Source organism: Rattus norvegicus, chromosome 5 (genome assembly GCF_036323735.1).
Source record: "Rattus norvegicus strain BN/NHsdMcwi chromosome 5, GRCr8, whole genome shotgun sequence".
Lineage (NCBI taxonomy): Eukaryota > Metazoa > Chordata > Mammalia > Rodentia > Muridae > Rattus > Rattus norvegicus.
The window spans coordinates 77086807-77111802 of NC_086023.1; the positions used below are offsets into that span (position 1 = coordinate 77086807).

General features: G+C 45.9%; 1 protein-coding gene across 9 annotated transcripts in view; it reads left to right on the forward strand.

Annotated features, from left to right (window-relative positions):
* The window catches only part of Pakap (paralemmin A kinase anchor protein), a 466751-nt gene that overhangs the window by 109901 nt on the left and 331854 nt on the right, over positions 1 to 24996 (forward strand). For 6 of the 9 annotated variants that reach the window (XM_063287310.1, XM_063287308.1, XM_063287309.1 and 3 more), the window contains exon 2: positions 22193 to 22238. In XM_063287310.1, the coding sequence (XP_063143380.1) occupies positions 22193 to 22238 (46 nt within the window). Of the gene's footprint in view, positions 1 to 21858; positions 22239 to 24996 lie in introns of those variants that run through there. The other 3 variants (NM_001425400.1, NM_001305995.1, XM_063287314.1) reach the window with 2 other exon arrangements.

The window sequence follows — 24996 nt, forward strand, 5'->3', positions numbered from 1 at the left end:
AATATCCTCTCTTATCTCTCTTTTTTTTTCTTTTTTCCGGAGCTGGGGACTGAACCCAGGGCCTTGCGCTTGCTAGGCAAACGCTCTACCACTGAGCTAAATCCCCAACCCCCTCTTATCTCTCTTCATAGTGCCAAGCCTCAACTCCTTTACATGACCCCTTCAGTCCTGGGCCATCAACTGCAACTGAGGCTGTACCTTCACCAATGTCCTTCCATGGCCTCTCACAGTGCCAAGCATCAGCTGCTCTTCATGACAACTTCATGTCTTCAAAAACAATACCACCTGGGTGACTCTTACACATTACCAAGTCCAGCCACAGCACAAGGTACAACCTTGGCTATCTATTTGTGCTCTCAGAAAACACTACCCAGCAGATTTCACCTCAGTGATGCTAGCCTCTTCTTAATCACCACTAATTTCTTAGCTCCAGCTAACCAGCATCAATTGTCCCAGTAATGCAAAGATTTTGCTTTAGTGTTCTGATATCTTGTTAATCACAGCTGATTCTTCATCCCCAGCTAGCCAAAATCACAGAATCTTCACAATCAAAACTGCAATGGCCCTGATAAAAGTCTTTAATCTTTCCTCTGAAATTTCACAAGCCAGGCCTCCATCTTTGCACTATTCTCAACATTATCTTCCAAGTTATAGAACATCCCACAGAGCTCTTAACACTCAATGGCTCTTCTAGCCCAAAGTCCCAAAGTCCTTCCACCATCCTCCCCAAAACATGGTCAGGTTGTCACTGGAATACCCCACTTCTGGTACCAATTTTCTTAGTCAGGGTTTGTATTCCTGTACAAAACATCATGACCAAGAAGCAAGTTGGGGAGGAAAGGGTTTATTCAGCTTACACTTCTACATTGCTGTTCATCACCAAAGGAAGTCAGGACTGAAACTCAATCAAGCAGGTCAGGAAGCAGGAGCTGATACAGAGGCCATGCAGGAATGTTACTTACTGGCTTGCTTCCCCTGGCTTGATCAGCTTGCTTTCTTATAGAACCTAGGACTACCAGCCCAGGGATGCCCTTCCCCCCCATCACTAGTTGAGAAAATGCCTTACAGCTGGATCTCATGGAGGCATTTCCTCAACTGAGGCTCCTTTCTCGTGATAATTCCAGCTTGGGTCAAGTTGCCCCACAAAACCAGCCAGAACATGACTTAAAAACACAGGCTTTTCATTTTGTTTTTTTTTTTTAGCATTTCATATTACTTAGATATAGCTAGCTTTTAGCAGTTTTGTATACCTTCATATTAAACATTTAGGGGCAAAGGTTTTATTAAGAATCGCATACATGGAAAGAATTGTGGAGGGGGGTGAGGGGCAGTGATCAGAATGTAAAGTGAGTAAGTAAAAAAAAGAATTTAAAAGAATTGTATGCTTAACTTTTTTCTCAGAATCAAAGATGGTTAAATATCTAATAACCTGGGCTGAAATAAAAACTGTTTGATGTCTGGGATCGCCACCACAGATGAAGTGACCAATGGTTTCCACCATTACAATCTCCCATAAACACAAAGTTTTTCATGAAAATCTTTACACACACACGCACACACACACACACACACACACACACACACACACACACACACACACACACACACACGGTGCTGTGGTCCCAGACAGAACCCTAGGCTGTGCTCTCCTGACTCAAAGGACTGCTTGCCACATAGGAAATAAGAAAATATATCCTGAGCTTTATAGTCTATAAATCTGTATGCTGTGTGTGGCGACCCCAAAGAGGGAGTCCTTTATTCTCAACTCACTCAACCATCAAACAAACAAAAACAAACGAGCCAGCCCAGGATCTCCTAGAGCCTGATAGAGCTTACACACCAACCTCATCATTTACAAAAACTCACGCCAAAGTTCATAAAATAGGAACGGCATATGGCCGCAAAACTTAGCAAAAACGCAAGGGATGGGTCCCAGACGACTCGTGTTCCATGGTTTAGTTGTTTGGACTTTGATTCATTTAACATTTGTTTTTGAATGTGTAGCTTACACGACTCAGAATTTAAAGGCGCAAAGGTTATATTAAATGCCCCTCCCATCCTTACGTCTTTGTTTATTGTCATAAATCTATGCTGGTCCCAGGCGCTGGCATCCCCTTCCTAGAAATGGTCCCAGGGCATCAGGCAAATAACACACGCACTCTCCGTCACGGCTTGCGTTGTTACTTTTCTTGCTGCTGTGACTAAAAACGACTTGAGGGGGAAAGTGGTTGTTTTGGCTGACAGTGCAAAGGGATACAGCCTACTGTTGTAGGGAGAGACGCGGGCTGGTTTGCCAGGGCTCAGCTCCCAGTCTCCCCTTTCCATTTTTGTGGACTCTGAGATCCCACCCAGCCTGTGGGATGACACTGCTCAGAGTGAGTGACTCATCCCTCCTCAGTTAAAACTCTCAAAACTTTCACAGACATACCACAGGAGGTGCGTTCACCAAGGCCGTCCCAGAAGTAGCTAGGTTTCCTATAGCTCCATTAACACCATATTCATGATGTGGTAGGTTTTGCTGGCCCACTACATGCAGGGTGTACTGTTTTCATTTTAGCCTTGGCGGTGTGAGCATCCTCTCATACTGATTTCTAGCTCCTCTTCTACGTTCCTTTCCCTGGCTTGCTTTTTTCCCTCCTGGACTGTTGATCTACTGGGCCATTGAAAGGAAACTAACTCACCGATTATAGTAAAATTAATGTAGATCTAAGAGCTACTGTATTTTTCTGTGACACTGAAGACAGAACCAAGGGTCCCTTGCATGATAAGCAAGCATTCTACTGCTGAATCCTATTTTTCTGTTGACACGAGGCCTCATTAAGTTGCCCATGGTGGCCTTGAACTCTCCCTTAGCCTAGGCCAGCCTTAGACTTTCCATTCTTCTTCCTTGGCCTCCAGAGTAGCTGGGGTTATTGACCTGCACCACCAGGCTTGGCTTATCTTTTATTTTCCTTCCTAATTTGTGAGATTACCCACAAGTTACAGAACTGTATTAGCAGGTGAAGAAGAAAGATCCTTCCTTCTTCCATTGTCCTTATGTAGGCCTCCAACAGAAAGTATGGCCCAGATTAAAGGTATTTCCCACCATGCCTGGACTTGGAACTTGCTCTGTCTCTGGCCTTGAACTCAGAGATCTGCTTACCTAGGTCTTCTGGGATTAAAGGCTCATACTACCATGCCTGTTTTTCATGGACACCGAGCCTCAAGATCTGGATCACAGGCGTACCCTCCATTTCTGGATTATAGTTCATTCCAGATGTAGTCAAGTTGTCAACCAAGAATAGCCATGACAAGAACGTAGATTTGTGCCCCCTTCTCCCACTGTTTTATACTTGAATGTCCTCTAATGGCCCTTTCCCCCTTTCCAGAGAATGAGGGGACAGTTTATAAAGGCCACCTAATAGCCAACTTTTTTCCTGAGTAGTACAAACCTAAAACCTTGGTTTTAGTGTTTACCATCTGTCTACAGGGCAAGATAATGGGAAACATGAATCATTCAATTTCTGGCAAATATGTCATTATGTTACAGCTTCTAGAAATAGAAAAATGAGCCAGGCATGGTAGCACACATCTGGATCCCAGCACTGAGAAGTAGAGGCTTGAGGACTACGAGTTCAAAGCCAACCTCAGCTACAGAGATCAGGGACAGCCTCTGCTACATAGAGAGTTTGATGCCAGCCTGGGTTTCATGTGACTCCATCTCAAAGGGCCCAGACAGACAGACAGACAGAAATATGCTTAAGCTTGTAACAGATTCTGCAAGTCATACATGAACATATGTTGAGTTTAATATATTCTTTGTAGTTGGTAGAGAAGAAAATAAATGCTGATGAACTGAAATCTCTCGGATCTAGACAAATGAAACCTCCTCTCTGAAATGTCTCTTGGATTTCCTGAATGGATTATCCCTTGTTCTGAACTCCCAGAGAGCTTTGGCCCTTTTAGGGGACTATGGAAGTCTGTCTGCTCTTGTAGTTCTCAAAAAGCACAGCTCAGTTCTTACTTCAATCACAGATTTGTTTTTTCTAGAAGAAGCTTTAAAAGTCCCAAACCATAATTTTCTTTTTTTTAAAAGTTAGAATTATTGATGTATAACTCAGATATAATGAAATTTGCCATTATTAAGCATCTAGGTCACTGAGTTGGAAGCAGTGTCTGGAGATGCATAATCACCTCTCAAACCAAGATTCAGAATGATTCTACCCTTACACAATGTCCCCTTGGGCCTGAGTGGTTGAGCCCCTACCTCCACCTGAGCCCCCAGCAGTCACCAATCTGGTTTCTGCCCCCGTGGCTTTGCTCTTCCAATGTCTTGCAAGTCATGAATTTTGGAGCTTTGGGTGTCTATTTTTATCCTCAGCCACAGTACTTTCCAATTAAACCCTTGGGAAACAATTCCCTCCTGGCCCTGTGGAATTCAGGCTGAGTAGCCTAGCTCACAGAAGTCATGCCAGTGGTTTAGACAGCTGTCATAGGGAGGAGCAAAGAGCAAGGGCAGGGAGGGTGGGGCACCACAGACATGGAGGCAAAACAGAAGCCAGATTAGTATGGTATTCTTTACTTTGGGGAATTACTTTGCACAGAGCATTTTCTAGAATCCCCATGACAACTTTAGTAGGGGTTGCTGTTATTTCTCCTTTGTAGATGAGGTTGCTGCGGTTCGTGCCATCCTCGAAATACGCCAACTAAAAGAACGAGCTATGATTTAAAGGATTTTGCTCTGTTAACTAGTTCAGGTGTCTTCTTCCTTTCATTCTAATGACAGTGATTTATGGTGTACATCCATAAATCTGAAAAAAAAGGGGGGGGGTTTCCTTTCACTCACCACGTTGATCCTCAAACTAGTGCTGTAACCTGTATAGTAAACACTCATTAAATAGTATTAAATAAACCATCTACTCAACCTTCTATCCTTCCAAGACATATGCACATACTTCCTGGTCCCGCCCTGCCAGTTCACTGGGTAATTTTTGACTACTGTATTTTTCTTGTTTTTACTAAAGACATACACTCAAATCATTTTTGAGTTTTCTGTGATTTTGTGACTGGAACAATTATTGCAACACATTGCATGGAAAAGTGTGAGTGTTTATCCACTGTTCCCCTATTGAACTGTCATTTGAATGAAGAATATGGATCGTGTTTATTAAAGGCCATGCCAGATGCCAGATTCAGTTAATCATTGCCTGTTATGTTCTTTCTCTAGACCACAAGAGTAAGAATCAGCATTAAGTCAGATGAGCTAAACGTGAATGCCTCGGAATAACTGTAATAAGTATCTTATGTCTAGAATCTATTTGATATAATTAATTAGGTTATGTATAAAAGAGTACCGAGAGAAATGGCAACCTTTATCTTATGGTAATTTAACACAAAGACGAATCAATAGGGTTAGATGCCAAATTTCTCCTCAAATAACATTATCGCTGCTGTAAAAACAACTTGTATTGTTGGAAATAGAGCCTGTAATGTTTGAAAAATGAGAGCGGATAGTTAATGTTGGGAATGAGAACAGAATGTGTCACTTTGCTGGATGCTCTGAAATGACATCTAAGGACAAAGATAAAACAATGTAAAAATGGCATTTTGTCATATAAACCCAGGTACTTCTAAAAGAGGATCCCTGACTCTAGGAAATGTCTACATTTTCTATTTCTCATTACTGCGTTCTGCTGGGACCCTTGATGCTCCTTGCCTCATAGACGCATTGCTCCAATCTTTCTATGTGCATGCCTTTCTCTCTACAACTGTATATCTCCAATGGCTCCCTTCCTCCTCTTATAGATGAATCCATCCCTGGGTTTAGGATCCATCCTAAATTCAGAAGCCTTAATCTAATTAGATCTTCAGACCCTGTTTTCCAAATTAGGTACCATTCATATGTCCTGGGAGTTGGGGATTGGATTATCTTCTGAGGAGCCACTGTTCAGCTCGTTACAATGTTCAGACTTATATTCTAAGGTCTTATTGTTAGGTTGGCAAGGTGGCACTTATGGGAAAGGGAGGCAGGAGAATGAAATTCTAGGCTAGTCTGGTCTGCATAGCATGAACCTCCCAAGAGAATCTGACTCTCTCGTGCATGCAGTTAAAATAGTATCCTGCCCTCTGTCTTCACATGGCTATTCATTCTCAGTAAAGTAGTCCATGATCCTTCTGAAATAGGCCTTTGCTCACACTTTTCAGTGTCTCTGCTGCCTTTGGAAGAACATCTGGCTTGCTAAAGGAGGCTAAGAATGGAGCTTACCTTATGGCTGCCAATGCCGTGGCCTAGAAGTTCACATGTACACTTTTCTGCAGAGCAATATGACTCCCTGATCCCCAAACATAGCAGCCTTTCACATACTGGCCTTTGACAGTCCATTCCTCTGATGCCCATGCAGCCTTTGGGCTTCCATCATCGCTGCCTCCCCTTGGAGAAACTGGCGTCTTCCTTTTTCCTAGCACATCTTGAGCTCATCCCTGTCACACAGCATATTTGTTGTTCCTTAAAGGTCTACCTGTGTTTCTTATTGAGGCCAATGCCTTACTCAGATGCCAGGGCAGTAATGAAAATGTAGAGATGGATGGGTAGGTGGGTAGAGAGAACAGGATACCACATGGGAATGAATGGGTAGATGGGATAGAATGAGATATGTGAGTGGGCAGAGAACTGGTTGGACGAATGGGATGGGTAGGGTGGGAGGGTAGATGGCAGGATCAATAATATGAGTAGAAAAAAAATAAAACTGACTTCTGGGACCACATGGAACTACAAAATGAATTCTGAACTAAATTGAACCATGTATGGTTAGATACTCTGACCAGTTTTAAGTGAGGAGGGATGCAGCGACTTCAGGGTCTATTGTTTTGTGTTGTGTTATGTAAATTATGAACAGCTATGCATCTGAACAGTACTCAATGGGATCTCCAAAGTCGCTACTGAGAGTCTCATGCTTGCTCCCCAATGACCTAAGCCCCCTTGGAAATAGATAATCCATGGTCCTCATGCCTTACACTTCAGGATGAATAGGATTTGCTCAATAGCTAAGTAGAGACTGTGGATGCCTAAGCTTCACCTTGGGAGATTCTGATAAAGTTAGTCTTGGGGCAGGATCAGTAACAAGGGGATAGTTTTAAGAAGTGCAAATTCTCGGGTGGAGAAGTGGTTCAGGTGGAGTAATAATGCTTGTCACGCAAGACTGGGGACCTGGGTTTGAGTCCCCAGAACCCACATTTAAAAGAAAACCAAGTATGGCAGTGTATGCCCACAATCTCAGTGTTAGAAAAGTAGATACAGGGGGATTCCTAGATCTTGCTTTCCCAGCTTAGCTGAATTGGTGAGTTTTGGGTTTAGCCAAAGACTGTGTGTCTCAGAGTACAAGTGAAAACATGGTTGAAGATGGCGTCTGTCAATCTTTGGCCTCCACAAGCACACACACACACACACACACACACACACACACACACACACACACACACACACACACACACGCAAATTCTAACCCTACTATACTGGCTGGTTTTGTGTGTCAACTTGACACAAGCTGGAATTATCATAGCGAAAGGAGCCTCAGTTGAGGAAAAGCCTCCATGAGATACAGCTGTGAGGCATTTTCTCAATTAGTGATCAAGGGTGGGAGGGCCCATTGTGGGTGGTGCCATCCCTGGGCCTGTAGTCTTGGATTCTATAAGAAAGGAAGCTGAGAAAGCCAGGGGAAGCAAGCCAGTAAGTCCCTCCATGGACTCTGCATCAGATCCGGCCTCTAAGATCCTGCCCTGTGTAAGTTCCTGTCCTGACTTCCTTTGGTGATGAACAGCAATGTGGAAGCATAAGCTGAATAAACCTTTTCCTCCCCAACTTGCTTCTCGGTGATGTTGTTTTGTACAGAAATACAAACCCTGACTAAGACACCTACCATAGGACTTTATAACCATAGACAGTTTATTAATTCTTCATCTCTGAAGGGGGGATTAGTCCTCTTCATAGACCTCTATTGGGTTACTATGGTGATAGAGGAGCTTGATGCCAACAAGCACTTTGCTTAATATATTACCTGTTATCATCAACACTACCATCATAAAAGACAGTAGTTGTCCTCAATCCTGCCCAAATGATAAAATCACGTGGGAAATTGAAGGACAGATACTTGTGTAGTCTGAGGAGGGCCTTGAGCAAGGATATAGTTTTAAATCAACCACAGTTGAGAATTGGTGTGACCTGCCCATGGTACTTCATTCCTTGAATGTGGTTGCTAAAATTCTTTCCCTGGAAGAGCAATGAACAACATCCATACACACTCCCCCTTGGGCCAAAGAATGACCCCCCTATAGTTCCCCTTGAGACCTAATGAGTTTAATGAGCTTCCTTATAGAACATGGGTGCGGGGCTGCAGCCACATTAGACATCCTTTTCCAGCAAGCACGATGGCTTTCCCACAGCCACACAGATGAAGCCTCTTTCCCTGGACTTCCTTGGCCTATAGACTGTAGTCTCCTCTATACCACAAGGTGAGATGCCATTAGGACAAAGTTGCATACAAGTAGCTGTGAGGAGTGTCTGCATACTCATTGATTCTCCTTATGACTCCTTCTCTCCTTCTCTAAGGAGATGTCAATAATCCACAGGCTCAACTGCGATGGACTCTCAAAAGCAGTAGGCGTCCCAAATCTCATGAAGATGGTGGCAGTGTTCCTTAGAGAATAGTACCAGATAGAAGATGTGCATATGAATCATGAGGGGGCCTTCTAAAACCCGATTTGTTGTCAGTGGGTCTAGGATTTTGGATTGTCTGCATTTGAAACAAGCCTTGAAGTAATTTTTCTGTGCACGGGTCCCACTGTGAGCACCCAAGCATTAGAATTCTGGTGGGAGAGAACTCCTAAGGCCTAAGAGACACAGCTCACAAGGTCAGGAGTTGGTGTCAGCACAGCTACTGATTGCGATGGAGGCCATGTGGCTCTTGATCATACCCAGACCTGCAACATGCCTGACATAACTCTGAGCCGAAAGCTGCCTCAGCCCATATCTAAACAGCTAGATCCCAGGAAGATGCAGACGGCAGATTCTCTCTCACTTCTCTAATCAGATCGGTCAATTGTACACTCATGGTCATGCCCTGGAGTCTTTCCAGAAAGCATTTAAGAAAAGCTTACACACTTAGCACTTAGTTCTGCAGATTGTGGGGCTCTGGGTCACCAGTTTTACCCATAAAAGGGCCATTTGTGCAGCCAGCTGCTGAGCCAATGACTCTCCCAAGAGGGAATGGTAGTGTTGTTTCTGTATTTGGCACAAATGACTTGAGTGTTTTCCAAACACCGTTAGATGCCAGAGTTCCTGGCTTTTGTTTTAGTACAGGTGTAATGACTCAGAGGCCCACAGCCAACCCAGGCAGGAGAGGAGAGAAAGGTTAACAGGCAGAGCTGGCTCTACATCTTCTTGCTAACTCAGTATAATCTCTTCACGCAGCTTTCCCAAGGCTCAAGCTGTGAGCAGAGGCCCTCTCTAATGCCTGCTGTCTGGCGTGGTGTGTATGTGCGTGTGTGCGTGTGCGTGTGTGTGTGTGTGTGTGTGTGTGTGTGTGTGTGTGTGTTGTAGAACAAGCAACATCATGAAAAGACTCAAGGCAAAGCTAGTAGGATCATTACTGTTGCTCATTTGAGTAGCAGATTGCAGAGACCAACTCTCTCTATGTCTTGGGTTTTCACTTTACAATGTTAAAATCCCAGAGCTAGAGTTAATATAGGTTTCCCTTCCCTTCCCTTCCCTTCCCTTCCCTTCCCTTCCCTTCCCTTCCCTTCCCTTCCCTTCCCTTCCCTTCCCTTCCCTTCCCTTCCCTCCCTTTCCCTTCCCTTCCCTTCTTCCCTTCCCTTCCCTTCCCTTCCCTTCCTTTCTTTTGAATCAGTACATAATCTCACCTTTCTCCTCATCACTAGAAAAATGAAAACAACACAGACCTCCTCATGGACCCCATGGAACAGTGATCACTACTACTGTCCATTTACTAAGGATGGCATGGGAACAGAAAGGCCAGTTACTTGTTCTACAAATATGGGGCTGGTATTGAACCCAGAAAAATTACAATTATCTATCTATCTATCTCTCTCAGGATGATGGTAGTGGCGTGTGTGTGTGTGTGTGTGTGTGTGTGTGTGTGTGTGCGCGCGCGCGCGTGTGTGTGTGTGTGTGTGTGTAGTATGTTTATGCAACTCACATGAAGAGGCCAAAGAACCTACTTTTGGACCTCCTGGGCAATCTCTCTGGTTCTTTCATAAGCATGCTGCTAGCAAGCTTTATGAGCTTTGATGAGGATGCTGGGATGTGCCAGGCACAGGCTTGTAACACAGGCTTATAATCCACGTGTGTAGCTAAGTTATTTTCAGCTTAACACTAACTTGAGTCATCTGGGAAGAGAGGCCTCAATTAAGAAAATGCCTCCATCACGTCGGTCTGTAGGCAAGAGTGTGGGGGCATTTTCATGATTAATGGTTGGTGAGGAAGGGTCCAGATCACTGGGACAGAGACACCCCTAAGCAGGTGGTATTGGAAAGCAAGCAGGGGAAGCAAGCCAGGGAGAAGCATTTCTCTCTGGCCTTAGCTGCGGTTCCTGCCATGCATTCCTTTCATGGCGGACTACAATTGTGAACTGAAAGGGCTTTCCTCTCCAGGTTGCTTTTAGTCACTGTGGTTATCCTAGAACCTCTGAAACACCATGTTTAACCTTATTCCTTTCTAAATGAGGGAATAAACCTGAGAGAAAGGATGCTATTTTCAGGATTACACAGTCACATCTTCTCTGTACACATCCAGGCTGTAGTTTGAACTCCTTTGGACCCTGTTGTCCCTCCTATGTCTCCTGGATCCTCCCCTGGGGACTTTGGACTCTTACACCTGACATACTTTTTCTCCTTTAGACAAGGGTGTGGTTCTCTGGAGCTTCTGGGCACTAATTCTATCTGTACACATTTGGTCCTTCCCACCCTAATGCCACACACTTCCTAGAGTTGCTTTTGCTATAGAAGACAACAGCTCCACAGGCTGACACTGCTTTGACCACTGGGACATGTAGCCCCAAGGATCTCTCTGGATACTCTGCCAGATTCCCTGCTCCTTCTTGCTTCCCTTCCTCATCTCTGGCAGCCAGGTAGCACTTCACCCCCTATGCAGTTCCACCCTTCAGGAGGCCTGAGTTTGGCTCAGCCATTCAATGGCTTCCTGTCCCACATTCTTGCCCTGCCCTTCCATGGTGATATCCTTGCTGCTTGCCCAACATCCAGAGCACAGTCACATCTCAAAGGCTGTCTGGTCATTGGTCCTCAGCCTGAAAACCGCCCACCCCCTTTGTGTTTGTGTGACTTCATGCTTCTTGTAGCCAAGCCTTCCTCCCACACCTAAACTGGCACCCATGATACTCCCTCCCTTTCCTGTGCTTAGTTTTTTTCAGAAAGTCTTTGAAGATAATAGTCACCATATTATAGTGGTATCTCTCTGCTTTGGGCCACTGTTTCCTTTCCCTGACTTTTTTTGTAAGTGCAAAATAGCAACTCATTCCAGAAAAAAAAAAAAGACAAAAATATCTCATATAAAGTACTGACCAATATGTATGCCAAGATGGGAAGAGGGATGGTGGGAGGGGGAAAAGGAAGACGAAGAGAAGAATGAGGGAAAGGAAGGAATATGTTGACTCACAAAGGCACTTCCTTCCAGCAAGCTCAGCATCTGATATGATAACAAATGCCACTTAGAAGCTGGGCAACCACAGGCTCTCTGTGCCTCAACCTCCTCTTCCAAAAAATGGGGATAAGTAGAAAAACAGCGTTGTCTTCCTAGAGATGTTCTGAAGATGACATTAGTAAATATTTGCCAAACACCTAGAATGGACTCAGGGACCTAGCCCCATGTGCATATGAAATTTTAAAAAATCACTTCAATGCAAAAAAATTTATAAAATTAAGATTTTTAAAAAGTCTTCAGTTCAAACTTTTACTCCATTTAGAAAAAATATTTGCAAACTCAGATTTTTATTTGAGCCAATTTGTCTCTGTCTTATTACAACTCATAAAAACACCAGTTTGGCTCTTGTTAAAATGTACAAGGGCAAACACATGTCTTGGCCCAGCCCACTCCCATGGTCATATTCTTATCAAATAACTGGCTTTTGAGGCTAGGGCTGCTGCATTGTTTTATCAATAATGAGATTATCAAGTATTGGGTTTTTCTTTGCTCAGAGGGCAAGTGTGAAATCTCGGCTGCTTTGAGGTTGGTGAGGGCTGGGGTTTTGAAACCAGATACCTATTGTCACTTGCCTCATTGGGTCACCACCTTGGAAGACTGCTGTCCCCTTATTAATGCTGCATTTGTTTTGACTTGAACCAAGCTAACAGCGCCTTTAATTCGGTGTCAGACTGTTTTCCTTGGAAGCCCAAGGTTTTGAGATCCCAATGGTTTTGAATCAAGCTTTGGATTTTGGCTGGAAGTTCCCAGCTGGAAGTTTCCCCAACAGCAGTTGGGGGAGAAAGCTGGGCAGGCCTTTGGAAAGGAGAGCTTGAGTGTTGGAAGCTCTTCATAATGGTGCTTAATGAAGCGGAACTTAACAGGGCTTGAGAGAGACATCGACAAACCATATGATTACCGTGTCAAGGCTGCCCTGGCTTTTACTTAAATGAGCTCTCTTTTTGTTTTATTTTTGTTTCCACTTAGAACAGAAAACAGTTCCAGGCTAATGTTAGGAAGTAAGAGAGAAAGGGAGAAGTGTTCTTGCTTTGAGAAGCTGCAGAGAAGCCAAGGCTGGTGGACCCTAGGCTGGGTGATAGGAAGCTCTGGTTGGGAGGACATCAGTGGAGGAAGCCTCCCTAGGGAGGGAATTTGCTGCCTTTTCCCCCACTGTTTGTCTTTCTCTGCCAGAGGTTGTTACTGGGAGCAAGGACCCACTTAGAGCACAGACAATGAGTGGGCAGCCCAACTCCCATTGGCTGGATCTGGGACCACGTCAGCATTCTGATGGGCTGACGTGAAAGACCAAGGTAAGCATCCAGGTTCTTAGTGATAACACCACTGTCCTTGTCCTCTAATATTCTAAGTTCTGGAGAAGAGATTTTGTTAGCTTCTTAAACCAGAAGTCCATGAGTTCTTAAACCAGAGTGTGAGTCCTTCAGAGGATTCAGAGAGTTCCTGAAACTCTAGAAATTATGTGTGAAGTGCTGCCTGCATCTGGGAAAAGAACTTGTTATTCCTCATAGTCTCTATGGGATTCTAACCCTACCTGTTTTTGCCTTAAAGCTTAGTGGCTCTCTTTTGGATGGAAAGTTAAAAAAAATTTTTTTAAATCAAAAGAAAAGAGAAAGAGACACACAGAGAAAGAAAGGAGGGGACAGAGAAAGAGAGAGAGAGAAAGAGAGAGAGAGAGAGAGAGAGAGAGAGAGAGAGAGAGAGAGAGAGACTGAGAGAGAGAGAGACTGAGAGAGAGAGAGACTGGTGAGATGACTCAGTGGTAGGACACCTGACTCTGGATGATCCAAGGCTTACAGCCATGGTTCAATCCTGGAACCCATGTGAGGTGAGAAGACAGGACTGTCTCTGTGGAGTTGTCCTCTGAGCTCTACATACATTTTGTGGCATGCAAACCCACACACACTGTTGTCTCTGTCTCCCTTTCTCTCCCTCTCCCTCTCCCTCTCTCCCTCCTCCCAACCCCATCTCTTGGCCAGGCTTGTCTAATCTATGGCTCCTCCTAGCTTAAGTAGCTTCCTTACTTCCAAACAACCATCACAGTGGCTTGTGGGACAAGATCCCGACAAGATCTCCTTCAAAGCTGTGACTTCATGGTTCTTGGAGTTAAGAAGGAGTGACAAGTGGAGCCATGAGTTTGCCAGTGGCACATTATGTTGGGAATTAGGCGGGATAACCACTTCTTCCCCAAGGGACAGTCAGACATATCCTGAGTGGGTGGGATTTTGGGAACTCTGTGAAGTTAACAAGAGGAGACTTGGGAAGTTAGAAGAAGGAGGGGGAGGCCACATTCCAGGCATAGCTCATGGTATGAGAAAGCACCAAATTTGGAGTGCTACAAACAGATGAAGAAGGTGTCAAGTTCTCTGGGGAGGAGGAGAGGGTTCTGCAGACCAAATATGGGGGAAAACTCTGGCAAGAGGCTTTGGTGGCTTAGTTGAAGTTGAAACAAAGAAGAGTCTTGGGGACCCTTCCCTCACTTATCTTAACAAAGAGAAGGGTGTCTCACAAAATATGGAGGCAGAGTTCAGACAGAGCCTGTTCTATAGGAACACTACGGGAAAGGCTGAATCCCCCTCAGAGAACACTCTGGTCACAAGGAAAAGCTACCTCTCACAATGACTTGTCCATTTGCAAAGATGCTGTAGCAGGAGCTGGCTTTGGGGTGAGCGAGAGGTAAGGAATTAGAGAGCAAAGTGGGGAACCGGATGCAAAGAAGGGAGACACAGAAAGAACAACCACAGGAGCCCCCCCCCCAGCGCCAACATGGCTCAGCCATCTTCTACCTAGTGATGGCTGCACAGCATTCTATTCTACCCTGGCAGCGGGACACCCCATTCTCCTTCCGTGTACCCACCCTAGCAAGCTGCTCCTCACACAACTGCAGTGGAACTTCCAACAGGGAGAGATGGGGAGAGGTCAACTTTTCATCAGCAACTTTGGGGATAGACACCTCTGTCCCAGGAGAGGTATGGAGAGCTGCAGAATCTCCATTTCCTGAAGGGCTGGGTCAGACTTGGGCACTCATGGGAGTCTGAAAATTGCTTTCTCCAGATCTAGAGTCTGGTTCCTGCCCGTACCTCTCCTAGGAGCCTGGATGCCTTCCATTGTCAGGGCTTGGGACCTGTGCTCAGTGTGTGGGGAAGATTCCCTTGGAGGGCTGGCTCCCTGCCTTTTTCCAGGGAGCTCCCTGGTGCTTCTGGCTCCCCAACAGGCAGCTGCCTTTGTGTCTACAACTTTTTCTCCCCACCTCCTCAAGTATGCCTTCCCCTCTAGTGGGATAAATTTAGCCCTTGAATGAATGCAGAAAGGAGAACACGTGGAAACAAGTGCATGCCAAATAGCGTTCAAATATAGGCTTGGCATGCACACAACAGGCCCAAAACAGAATCAAGATTTTCTGTTTCTTTCCCTGCCTTTCTCTGTTTCTCCAGTTGCATCCTCAGACCACTATAGCCTTTTCTACATTTCCTTAAGCTCACTAAATGGGGAGACCAGGAGGTAGGGCTATTTGTCTTTAGTTACTTATGACTTAGGGGTCATCCAGGAGTCAAAGAAAGCCCCAGATGCCCATTATAATTTCCCTTTCCTGGTTCAGTTCTCTTAGAGACCTATCCAGAGCTCAAAGCACCTTTTCGTCTTATGTAAAGGCACAGGCTTTTATCCTACTAAACTGAACCTGTGCAGTGCCACAAACATGCCTCCAGAAGTCGCATCCCCAAGTCACTAACTGTGCTGATTAGTACTCTGTCAATTTAACAGAAGCTAGAGTCATTTGGGAAAAGGGAACTTCAAGTGGAAAAGAAATGTCTCCATCAGATCACCTGTAAGCAAGTTTATGGGGACATTTTTTTTCTGGCTGATGATTGACAGGGTCCAGCCTGTCAGGGGCAGATCCACTCCTGGGTAGAAGGCCCTGGGTAGTATATGAAAGCAGGATAAGCAAGCCATGGGAGCCCAGCCAGTAACCAGCATTCATCCACAATCTCTCCCACAGTTCCTGCCTCCAGTTCTGCCCTGCTTGAGTTCTTGCCCTGACTTCCTTTCATGATGGGCCATGACCTGGAAGTTTGGAATGAAATAAATCCCTTTGTTCCCAAACTCCTCTGGGTCATGGTGTTTTATCACAGCATAGAAAGCTAACTAGGCCACTGACTTTGGAATCTTACCTTCATCCTGGCCTGTTGTCCCACAGTTCTAGCAAGAAGCAGGTAGGTAACTAGCTCTCCCTACTCCTAGTCTACAAAGAACCCATCCCTGATGTGCAGGTAGAGAGAAAGGCTAGAGCACAGAACTGACTGGTATGTGGTCATACTCAGCAGCAGTTAGCATAAGAGTCAGAGTCTGGATTTAAGCTTCTGTCTCATGTCTTTCTATTCCAAGCTTCTCTGGAGAAAGATAGCTTGTCCGGGGAGCAGTGGTGGTGCATTGGTAAGGATGTGACTTTTGAGACTGTCTGGTTGACTCCCCTGAATGAAATGGGCATCAAGAGGAGACAGCCTCTGTTGGTGGTTGTTGGTTCCCCAGCCATTGGATCAGACAGAATTGCATGGCCAGGCCACAATCTCCCCACTGCCAAGCCTGCAGGAAATCTATCCCCTGGTCAGCAGTGCTGACTTGTAGAATGCACGGGTCATTATGGAATCATGGACAATAATGAAAGTGTCGATGACCACACTACAAAAAGGGATTCCATGCTGACAGGGCACATCATAGGCATTGTGCTAGGACAAACTGGACTGGCTTCTAAGCTCTCTGTGAAGCCAATGACCCAACTGTGTCTAGTGGCATCAGATCACCAGGCTAGGGTAGATCTGACCTTTCCAGAGATCTTTCTAGTTTTTAACTAATTCACCCTTGACCTGGAATCAGCTCTACAGCTGGGTGCTTTTACTATACAGTCATGGGCTCTTTCCCCAAATACCCAAAAATAATTATTTGCCCATTTTCTCTTTGGACCACTTAAGAATTCTTTTCTAGGGCTGGTGATGTAACTCAGTTGGTAGAATGCTTGCCTTGTGTGCTTAAAGCCCTGGGTTCAGTCATCAGCACCATGTAAAAGGAGGGACAGTATCATACACTTGTATACCCATTCAGAAAGTGGAGGCGGGAAAAAAATGCAAGGATCTTCTTATGTAGACTTATTTAATTAACTGATTCCAAAAGATGATGATAGGTATACATTAACCATTAGGAGGAGAATCCCAAAAAGAAATATCTGGAGCTTGAAAGATGACTCATTGGTTAAGAGCCACTTTCAACTCTTTCTGAGGACCTGCGTTTGATTCTCAACACTCACGTGGTAGCTCAGTTCCAGAGATTCTGATGACTTTTTCTAGCCTCTAAAGATACATTCGCTCTCGTGGTTCGTGGGCATGCATGCATTCAAAACCTCATATACATAAAATGAAATCATAAAGAATATTGATAGGCCATCTCTTTTTCATTTAAAAAATGCATTAAAATGATGTTTGGATAAAACCAAGTCATTGAATCAATCTGGTCTCTGGACCTTTGACTGTAGCAATGATTACACCGAGTCCTTAAGACCCACCGTATCTGAAGCACCAACTGTGGCCCATACGAACCCTTGACATCTGTCATCCTATTTCTCACAACATTCTTATGAGATGCCCAAGATTCCAACTTGTCTTTACAGCTCATGTCTATTCTATGTCATGCCTACCTCCTACTTCCTAATTCCATTTTCCAAAGCTTTTATTAACAAGACTGTTCTGAGCTGACTTACAAATAGTACAATATTGTCTACAAATACATTGGAGTGAGGTACATGTGAGTGATGCTTAAACATCTAACACTAACTCCTGTTTACTGTCTTTATGCCACCCAGTTCACTCTAGCAACTCACATAGTCAAATGAAAGTGCCATTGTCAAAGCCAACCAGTAGAAAAAGAAGCCATCTACTAGACACTGATGCTCACGCCTAGTGAACTTCCACCAAATCTGCTGTGCTTAGTCTCTGGTTGTACTTAAGTAGCTTCAACCTACTTTCTCTCACACTCTGGCATTTGACACCTTAACCTTTCTCTGTCTTCTTGCTCCACGGGGACTCCCTATGTATTCCTATCATTTGAATCCACAGAGGAAAACAGCGCATCCTTGAAGGCCCATCAAAGCTCTGAGAACCAGAGGAGCCAAGGGCATACCAAGTGTGGGTTTCCTCCTTTGGATGCTGTGTAGCCATTATGTACTTTGAAAGATAATATGTATTAATTATACAAGAGGCTTAACGATGACATGTCCATGCATTTGTATAATGTACTCTGATTGGGCACACACCCCGTTATCCTTTCAGCTCTCAAACCCCCTTCCCCTTCGACATCCCCATCCTACATATTACATAGGCTTTCAATGACCATGTAGTCTTAAGTGATCTCATTCAAAAGAGAGTCCAGGCAAAGTTTCAGGAGATGCTGGCATGCCCTAGAATCACTTTTGTGTAATGACACCTTCAGGTTGTTAATAATTTTCACACTCCTATCTAGTCCCCAACAGAACATTGACTTTTTCTTAAAGGATGGCCTTTGGAAAGTCATTCCTCTCTTGGCTTACCAAGCTCCTATTTTCCCCACAGGAAAAATAGTCTGTGCTCATTTGCAGTTCCCAGAAGACTCCTGTCCTGACAGAGATTCCCGAAACGTCTATCAGCAAAACATTTATTCTGCATATCTACCATTCTGGATTCAGTCTGTGTGATGATTTACAGTGCCACATCTATCAAAGAAACCATCCCGCTCCCTGGATCATGCTAGACAGCACAACTTAATATCCCAGCCATAGCCACTGATTTGTGATACAGATTATGCACCTCTGTAATATCTAATACCAAATTTCAAATGTTTGGAAGGGAAATAGTAGCCAGTAGAGTTGTGGCACTGGACTGTCAAACCTCTGTAACATCACGCAATCACTTAATACCTAGCATTGACTAGCTACAATATGAATGTATATTGGGGTGTAGCTTACTTGATGGAGTGTTTGCTTAGCATGCACAATGTTGGCTCCCTAAGTTCCCATATGCCAGGCATGGTGGTGTGTGGCTGGAATCTTGGCAGCAGAGAGATGGAAGACGAAGGATAAGTAATTCAAGGCCATCCACAGCTACATCGTGAGTTTGAGGCTGGACTGGGCTCCATGAGACCCTGTCTTTAAAAATAGACATTATTTAGGTTATAAATGTCTTTGTTTATGGTGGGCTCAATGGTTTCCAAATGCTAGAACTTAGATTGGAAGGGAACAGTGTTGGAGAGAAAATAGTCTCCTTCTGCTCGATGGCTGAGCCTCAGCCATACAGTTTACGTGTCTTCCTCTTTCACTAGGGGGTCTTTAGTTACAAGCAACTGAAGTGGATTCTGGTTGATAAATGGAGAAAAGAAGGGCACTCTCCTTGCATTCGGTAGCTTGAAGAATAGTTGAGGAAGCTATAGAAGAGGCTTAGGTCATGGACAAGACCAAAAATAAGTTACCAGCCTGAAAAATTCTCAAAAATGCTGTCTTCAAACGTCCTGGTAGGTGCACGTGTTTGGTTAAATCCAGATTGCAGGCCATGCATAGCTTCCGGGAGATCTGGGGGAGCAGGTGTCTGGCATTTCCCCACTTCTGTGATGAGATGTGGCTTGCTTCTCATATGGTTTAAATGTGGGAATCCTCCCAAAGATTGGAAAGGGTTCATCAGTTTGGCAGCTAAAAATAATCTGTGTCTGCCTCACTTCCTAACTGGCTCGAACCCAGTGTCAGGCATCCTAACTTTCTCCCTTCTTTGACTTTTTGATGTACCTGCTTTGGCAATCTTCAGTTCTGGGCGAGCATAGTCTTGGAGTAGTGGGTCTCAGATGCTTTAAAAACCACTGAGGAAGTACGCACAATTGGTCATTGAGTCTTCGGTCCTGTAAATTTCATTAACAAAATGACTCAAAGTCCATCTGTAGTTCCCAACTTGCCATATAGAAATTTAAATCTGTGCACATGGTTATAAAACTCTAATACAGATGGCTGCCTATGATCCCATTTTTTTTAAAATACACATTTGTCTTAATATTATGTCTGGACACCACATGTGTGCAGTGCTCACAGAGGCCAGAAGAGGGCATCAGATTCTCTGGGACTGGAATCTCAGGTGTGAGCTGCCGTGTGGGTGTTGGGAATGGAATCTGGGCCCCCTGGAAGAGCTACCATTGCTCTTAGCTGAGCAATCCAATCCCAGAATCCATATTTTAGTGTCCCCCATTGCCCACGTTTCCTTTCTAAATCATTTCAAGCATTCAGATATACCATCCTCCAATTCCATCGGCGTCAGTCACTTAGTTGCCAAGCCAACTAAGGTGAAGCTTCCAGCTACTCTATAGAATTCCAACTCAAAATTTCTTCCTGTCCCTCCCCATTCCTCCCTCATTTTCTGCTGCATTCTTCCTCATTCCAAGGTGGAACTGGTGAGGGGTGCTAACAGGAATGCCCTCTGGTCCAGCCTGAGACCACCCTGACTAATGTGTATTTTCCTTTTCTCTAGCATCTCTCAGGCCTAATATTCCCTTTGATAGCCAGGCACTCTCTATTCTTTCTAATCTAAAAATGCTTCTCTCTATTGACTACCTTCCTGTTCCTTCTGCACTCCCTAAGATCTGGAAAAGGTAGTTGATACTGCAGCATACTTTCCACATTGTATCTTTCTTACTCCTAAGCAATTCCTGCTCTGGAATAACTGCTCTCCAGCTCCTCACTCCCGAAGCCTATAGCCTCTCCTCAGCCTATAGCCTCTCCTCAGCCTACTTTGCCCTGAACCACACAGAAGCACATGATCCCGACGTAGTTTCCTGTCCTCTTGCTGCGGCTTTTGGAGAAAGTCTCCCGGTTTTCCCTTCTGCTCTTCGGATCTTCTACTTCATCTGTGTCCTTGGCTGACTTTCTCCCTCGTTTGATTTCTCATGGTGGCCACTCTCAGCTCTTTAGCTGTGACACTAAGTACTGTGTCCCAACCCTAATTCTTCTGCTTTAACATTCAGAGCTTTGCAAATGATGGCCCCTGAAGAGTTACCACGCCCCTTTCTCATCTCTACTTCCACCCTCCTTTGGTGAAAACCAATTGGTGTTAAATATACATAGTACACAATTCGCTGTTTCAGCCATTTTTAAGTATACAGTTTGGTGACTTTAAGTACGTTCAACTCCTTCGGCACCATCATTCCTATCCCCACCCCGATTCCCAAGAATCCGACCCAGGACTGATTCAATACGGGCTAGGCGAGCACTCTACAATTGAGCTGGATTCCTAGCCTCTGTCACCCATCACTCCTTTTGGTATCCTTTTAATACATAGCTGTATGGGAAAGGATCATTTCTTGTTAGCATGGTTTTCTTGCGGGGGGGAGGGGCTGTGTTGACAACACGTCCCTGTCATCAGAGGAGCTTTAGAGTTTAGTGCCTGACCTGAAGTTGGTGGGCTTCCCTCATACTTCAGGGGCTCCCATGACAGTTGACTTTTACGCGGGAACTGGGAACATGAACTTCAATCCTTACTCTTAAGTGCTTTACCCACTGAGGTATCTTCGCAGGCTCCTAGCCACAATCATTTTTAAGGAAGCCTCTACCAGGTCATTTGCACCCCTTCACTTCTTTTCAGATAAGGAAACTGAGGCTCAGAGGTATTTGGTTGTCCAGGAAGACACCCAGGGCTTCAAACTCTGAGCTGTCTATAGTCGGTGAGTCACCAGAAGGGTGGCCTATCTGGTAATAAACCCTGCCCTTGAGGGCCCTACCATCGGAAGCACGTGGACAAGACTGCATTTATCTATTGGAAATGTCCCCCACGTGGAGCCCAAGCATCTGGAGCCAGCTAGAAGGCTCTGGGGATACTGGGTGGCCGCAGCCGGCATGTAAGGACACGTGCTGGGGCCCGCGTTCTGCCAAAGGCCCCTTCTGCTGGCATCTCTGCTCAGAGCAGAGGCGCCGCCTGGTCTTGTCTAGACCCTGAGCGCAGCGCGCGCGGCCACCGAGGCGCACCAGCTGTGCGCCCCCAACCCCCCAGCTCGCTAATCACAAGCACCCCAGGTGCCCCACTCGCGAGCGACGAGCAGCAGCCACGGGTCCCCCACACCCCAGGGGCGGAGCGAGGCGCGGAGACGTCAGGGCGGGGACCTAGCGCGGCGGAGCGCGCTCTCCCGGAGGCTGCCGGCGGCCCACGTCCCCGGCTGGCGCGGCCGGTGGTGGCGGTGGCGGTTGAGACTGGGATCTTGCAGTTCGCGGCGGCGCTGGGGCGCAGCCAGGCGGCCGCGCCGGTGGAGACCGAGGCTGAGCTCTGAGCCAGCCGTGCGCACAGCTTTACCCGCCCCCCAGGAGCAGACCCCACGCGCCCTTAGGCTGTCCCCGGGATCCAGTTGAGTCCCCCACGGGTGCCCTTTCATCATCTTGGGTGACTACAGCGTGTGTTTTGTTTTTCTTCCTTCTTCCCCTGCCCGTGTGCCCTTCTCCAGGATGGCAGAGGCGGAATTGCACAAGGAGAGGCTGCAAGCCATAGCAGTAAGTCCACTTTTCATTTCATTTTCTTGTTCTATTGTCTGGGGTGGACAGGGACCTGTGGGCTCAGGGCCAGGGACATGCCAGCCCGGTAGCCTCAGGCCCTGTGCTGGGGTGAAAGTCTGTCCAGGCTTGGCGATGCTGCCTTTTGCCTTTATATGTCTGTAGACTAAACCCCGGGGGCACACTTGGGACTAGGAAGATCTGAACATGGAAAATTGGCTCAGAAATAAGATGCTTGCTGCCGTGCTTTAGAGATAGACTAAACAGAGGGAATAGTAAGTGGTGTGTGTGTGTGTGTGTGTGTGTGTGTGTGTGTGTGTGTGTGTGTGTTGCGGGGACTCCTGGAGTATTATTACCCAGTGCCCTTTAGTACGCTGCCTTCCAACTCCAGAGAAGGGAGAGAATGGTGACCCATGGTAGCAATCTTCCTCTTCCTAGCCGGCTAGCCAGCCAGCTTCGAGGAAGAACGTCCCCCCCCCCCCCCAGAATGCAGGAGTGCCAGTTTTCTTCCTCTGTTTGACATTAACAAGGCCTCTGGCACAGGCCACTACCCTAGAGAGGGCAGGGGCATCTGACAGCTGGGGATTGGAAGTCATATTTGAGGAGGGTCTCTTTTTCATCGGTGTGGGTTATCTGAAAACCATTGGTTCGGCATACAAAGGAGCATCCGGTTTTGGCAAAGTTCTGCACTTTCAGAGTACTGTACCATGTGCATATTGGGTTCAGACAAGAGCTGTCTGACACTGCCTCAACTGGAGAGGCCTGGCCAGTTCTGCCAGTGTTCCACAGATGTGGTTTTCACTGGAGCCACCACAGCTGGATTATATATCTCCTCTGCGGATGAGGGAATGGTTACTGGCGCTCTACGAAATAATGGCAAATTAAAGGAGGTCTCCTAGAATGTTGGCACGAAAGGATCTGCAGACATTCTTTCACCTAAGTACTTTTTCCCCTGTGCTCCAAGAGTTCCCTGGAAACACATAAATTTGTTGGAGAAATACTGTGTAATGCTTTGGAAGCGTCGGATGTATGAAAACGTTTTCAAATGCCTTTGGATGGTGGAGTCTTCATTGGCAAATTGCATGCAGGCCTTTCTCGTTTTAGGGACTTTTGATGTAGACTCAGTAGCTCAGCAAGCCCCTTTCTCAAACTCTTCTGATTATGCCATAGAGAGAGCTGTGCGTACAGAGCAGTACAGAGCTTGGCTTCTGAGGCTGTCTTTGAACTTGATCCTTGGACTCAAGGAGGCCGTTTGTCCCTTTCTTCCCTTTCCACACAGTGGATGCACATTTTGATGGTTAATGAAGTTGCTCATGGATTCTAAAGTCAGTGTCAAGGCAGTGTGACTGACTGTCTTGAATTTGCTCCGAATGGTGCCATGGAGCTGGTGGGGGTTTTGTGTCACTGGATAAAGGGCTGCTTCAACTGTTGACAAGTGCCTGCTCCAGAGAACACTCAAGCACTCCATGGGCTGCTGATGGCCGTTTGTAACAGTTGTTGCATTTTCTGCCTCTGCATGACCAGTGTCCCTGCATGCCTGAGGGACAGCTGACTCCATGAAAGGACTCACTTTCTGAGCACAGTGCCAATGGCAGCTAACACCGGAGCCAGCCCCTTCGAAGTAGGCTTGAGTAATCTCAGCCACAGACAAGGCAGTTTTCAACAATGGTCTAGGGGGGCCCTCAGTGTTCTCTTGAGCAGATAAAAAGGTAAACGCCCACCCATGCCTGTTCAGTTGTGGGACTGAGTTCATCCTGCAAACCTGAGGAGTTGTTGAGGAGTCTCAGGAATGGAGGGTGGGGATCAACATCTGTTAGGGAAGATTTTTTAAATGTTATCACTGTGACTGAATGTGTGTGTGTGTGTGTGTGTGTGTGTGTGTGTGTGTGTGTGTGACAGAGAAAGAGAGAGAGAGAGAGAGAGAGAGGGAGGAAGGGAGAGAGAGGGGGAGAGAGAGGGAAAGAAATGGAGAGAGACAGAGTGCTAAGAGAGAAGAGAGCAGCAATGGTGGACTTGTGGCTACAATCAGTACGTAATTTTATGCCACATTTTGGCTTAGTCCACACGCTTTCCAGATTCAGCAAACTTTGCCTCTCTTGGCCCCTTTCCCAGAATTCTCAGGGGGTTCTGAGACATTCACAATCTTTCCCCAGAGCTTGACATGCCTGAAGTCCCTCTGGAGATAAAAGGGAAGAGAATAACTCTCCATATCTTCACTTACTTGGGTTTTGCTCAGTCTTGAGTTTGAGCCTCAGTTTTTCTCTCTATAAAATGGGCCCAGGAGTTTGTCTCTTCTTTTGAAGACTAGGAAAGTGAGGCACTTTGGCCCACATTTGCCATGGGGTGATGTTCATTCAGAGGCCTCAGCTCTTGTCTACATTGCTGAACATGGGGCAGCTCTGTTTTCCATTTCAACTCTGAAATCACTTATTCTGCAGCCAGGATTGGGATCCGAGGGTCCATTCATCTGCTCATTCAGCAGGGTTCTGTGGAGTGTCTCCACCCTAGGTATCACCAATGCTGATAACAACCCAAGGAAGGTCTTAATTGGGGGCTTAATTTTAAAAGGGGGTGGGCATCTCATTAGGTAGCCCTGTCTGGCCTGGTACATACTATGCAGACCTGTCAGAGCTTCTGGAGTTCTGGGATTAAAAGTGTGTGCCTCCACTCCCAGCCCCAAGCTTAATGTTTGAAAGGTCAGGTGTCGCCCAGGGCACCCGGATAGCTGCTGCATGATCATCTGTGGGAATCACCTAGT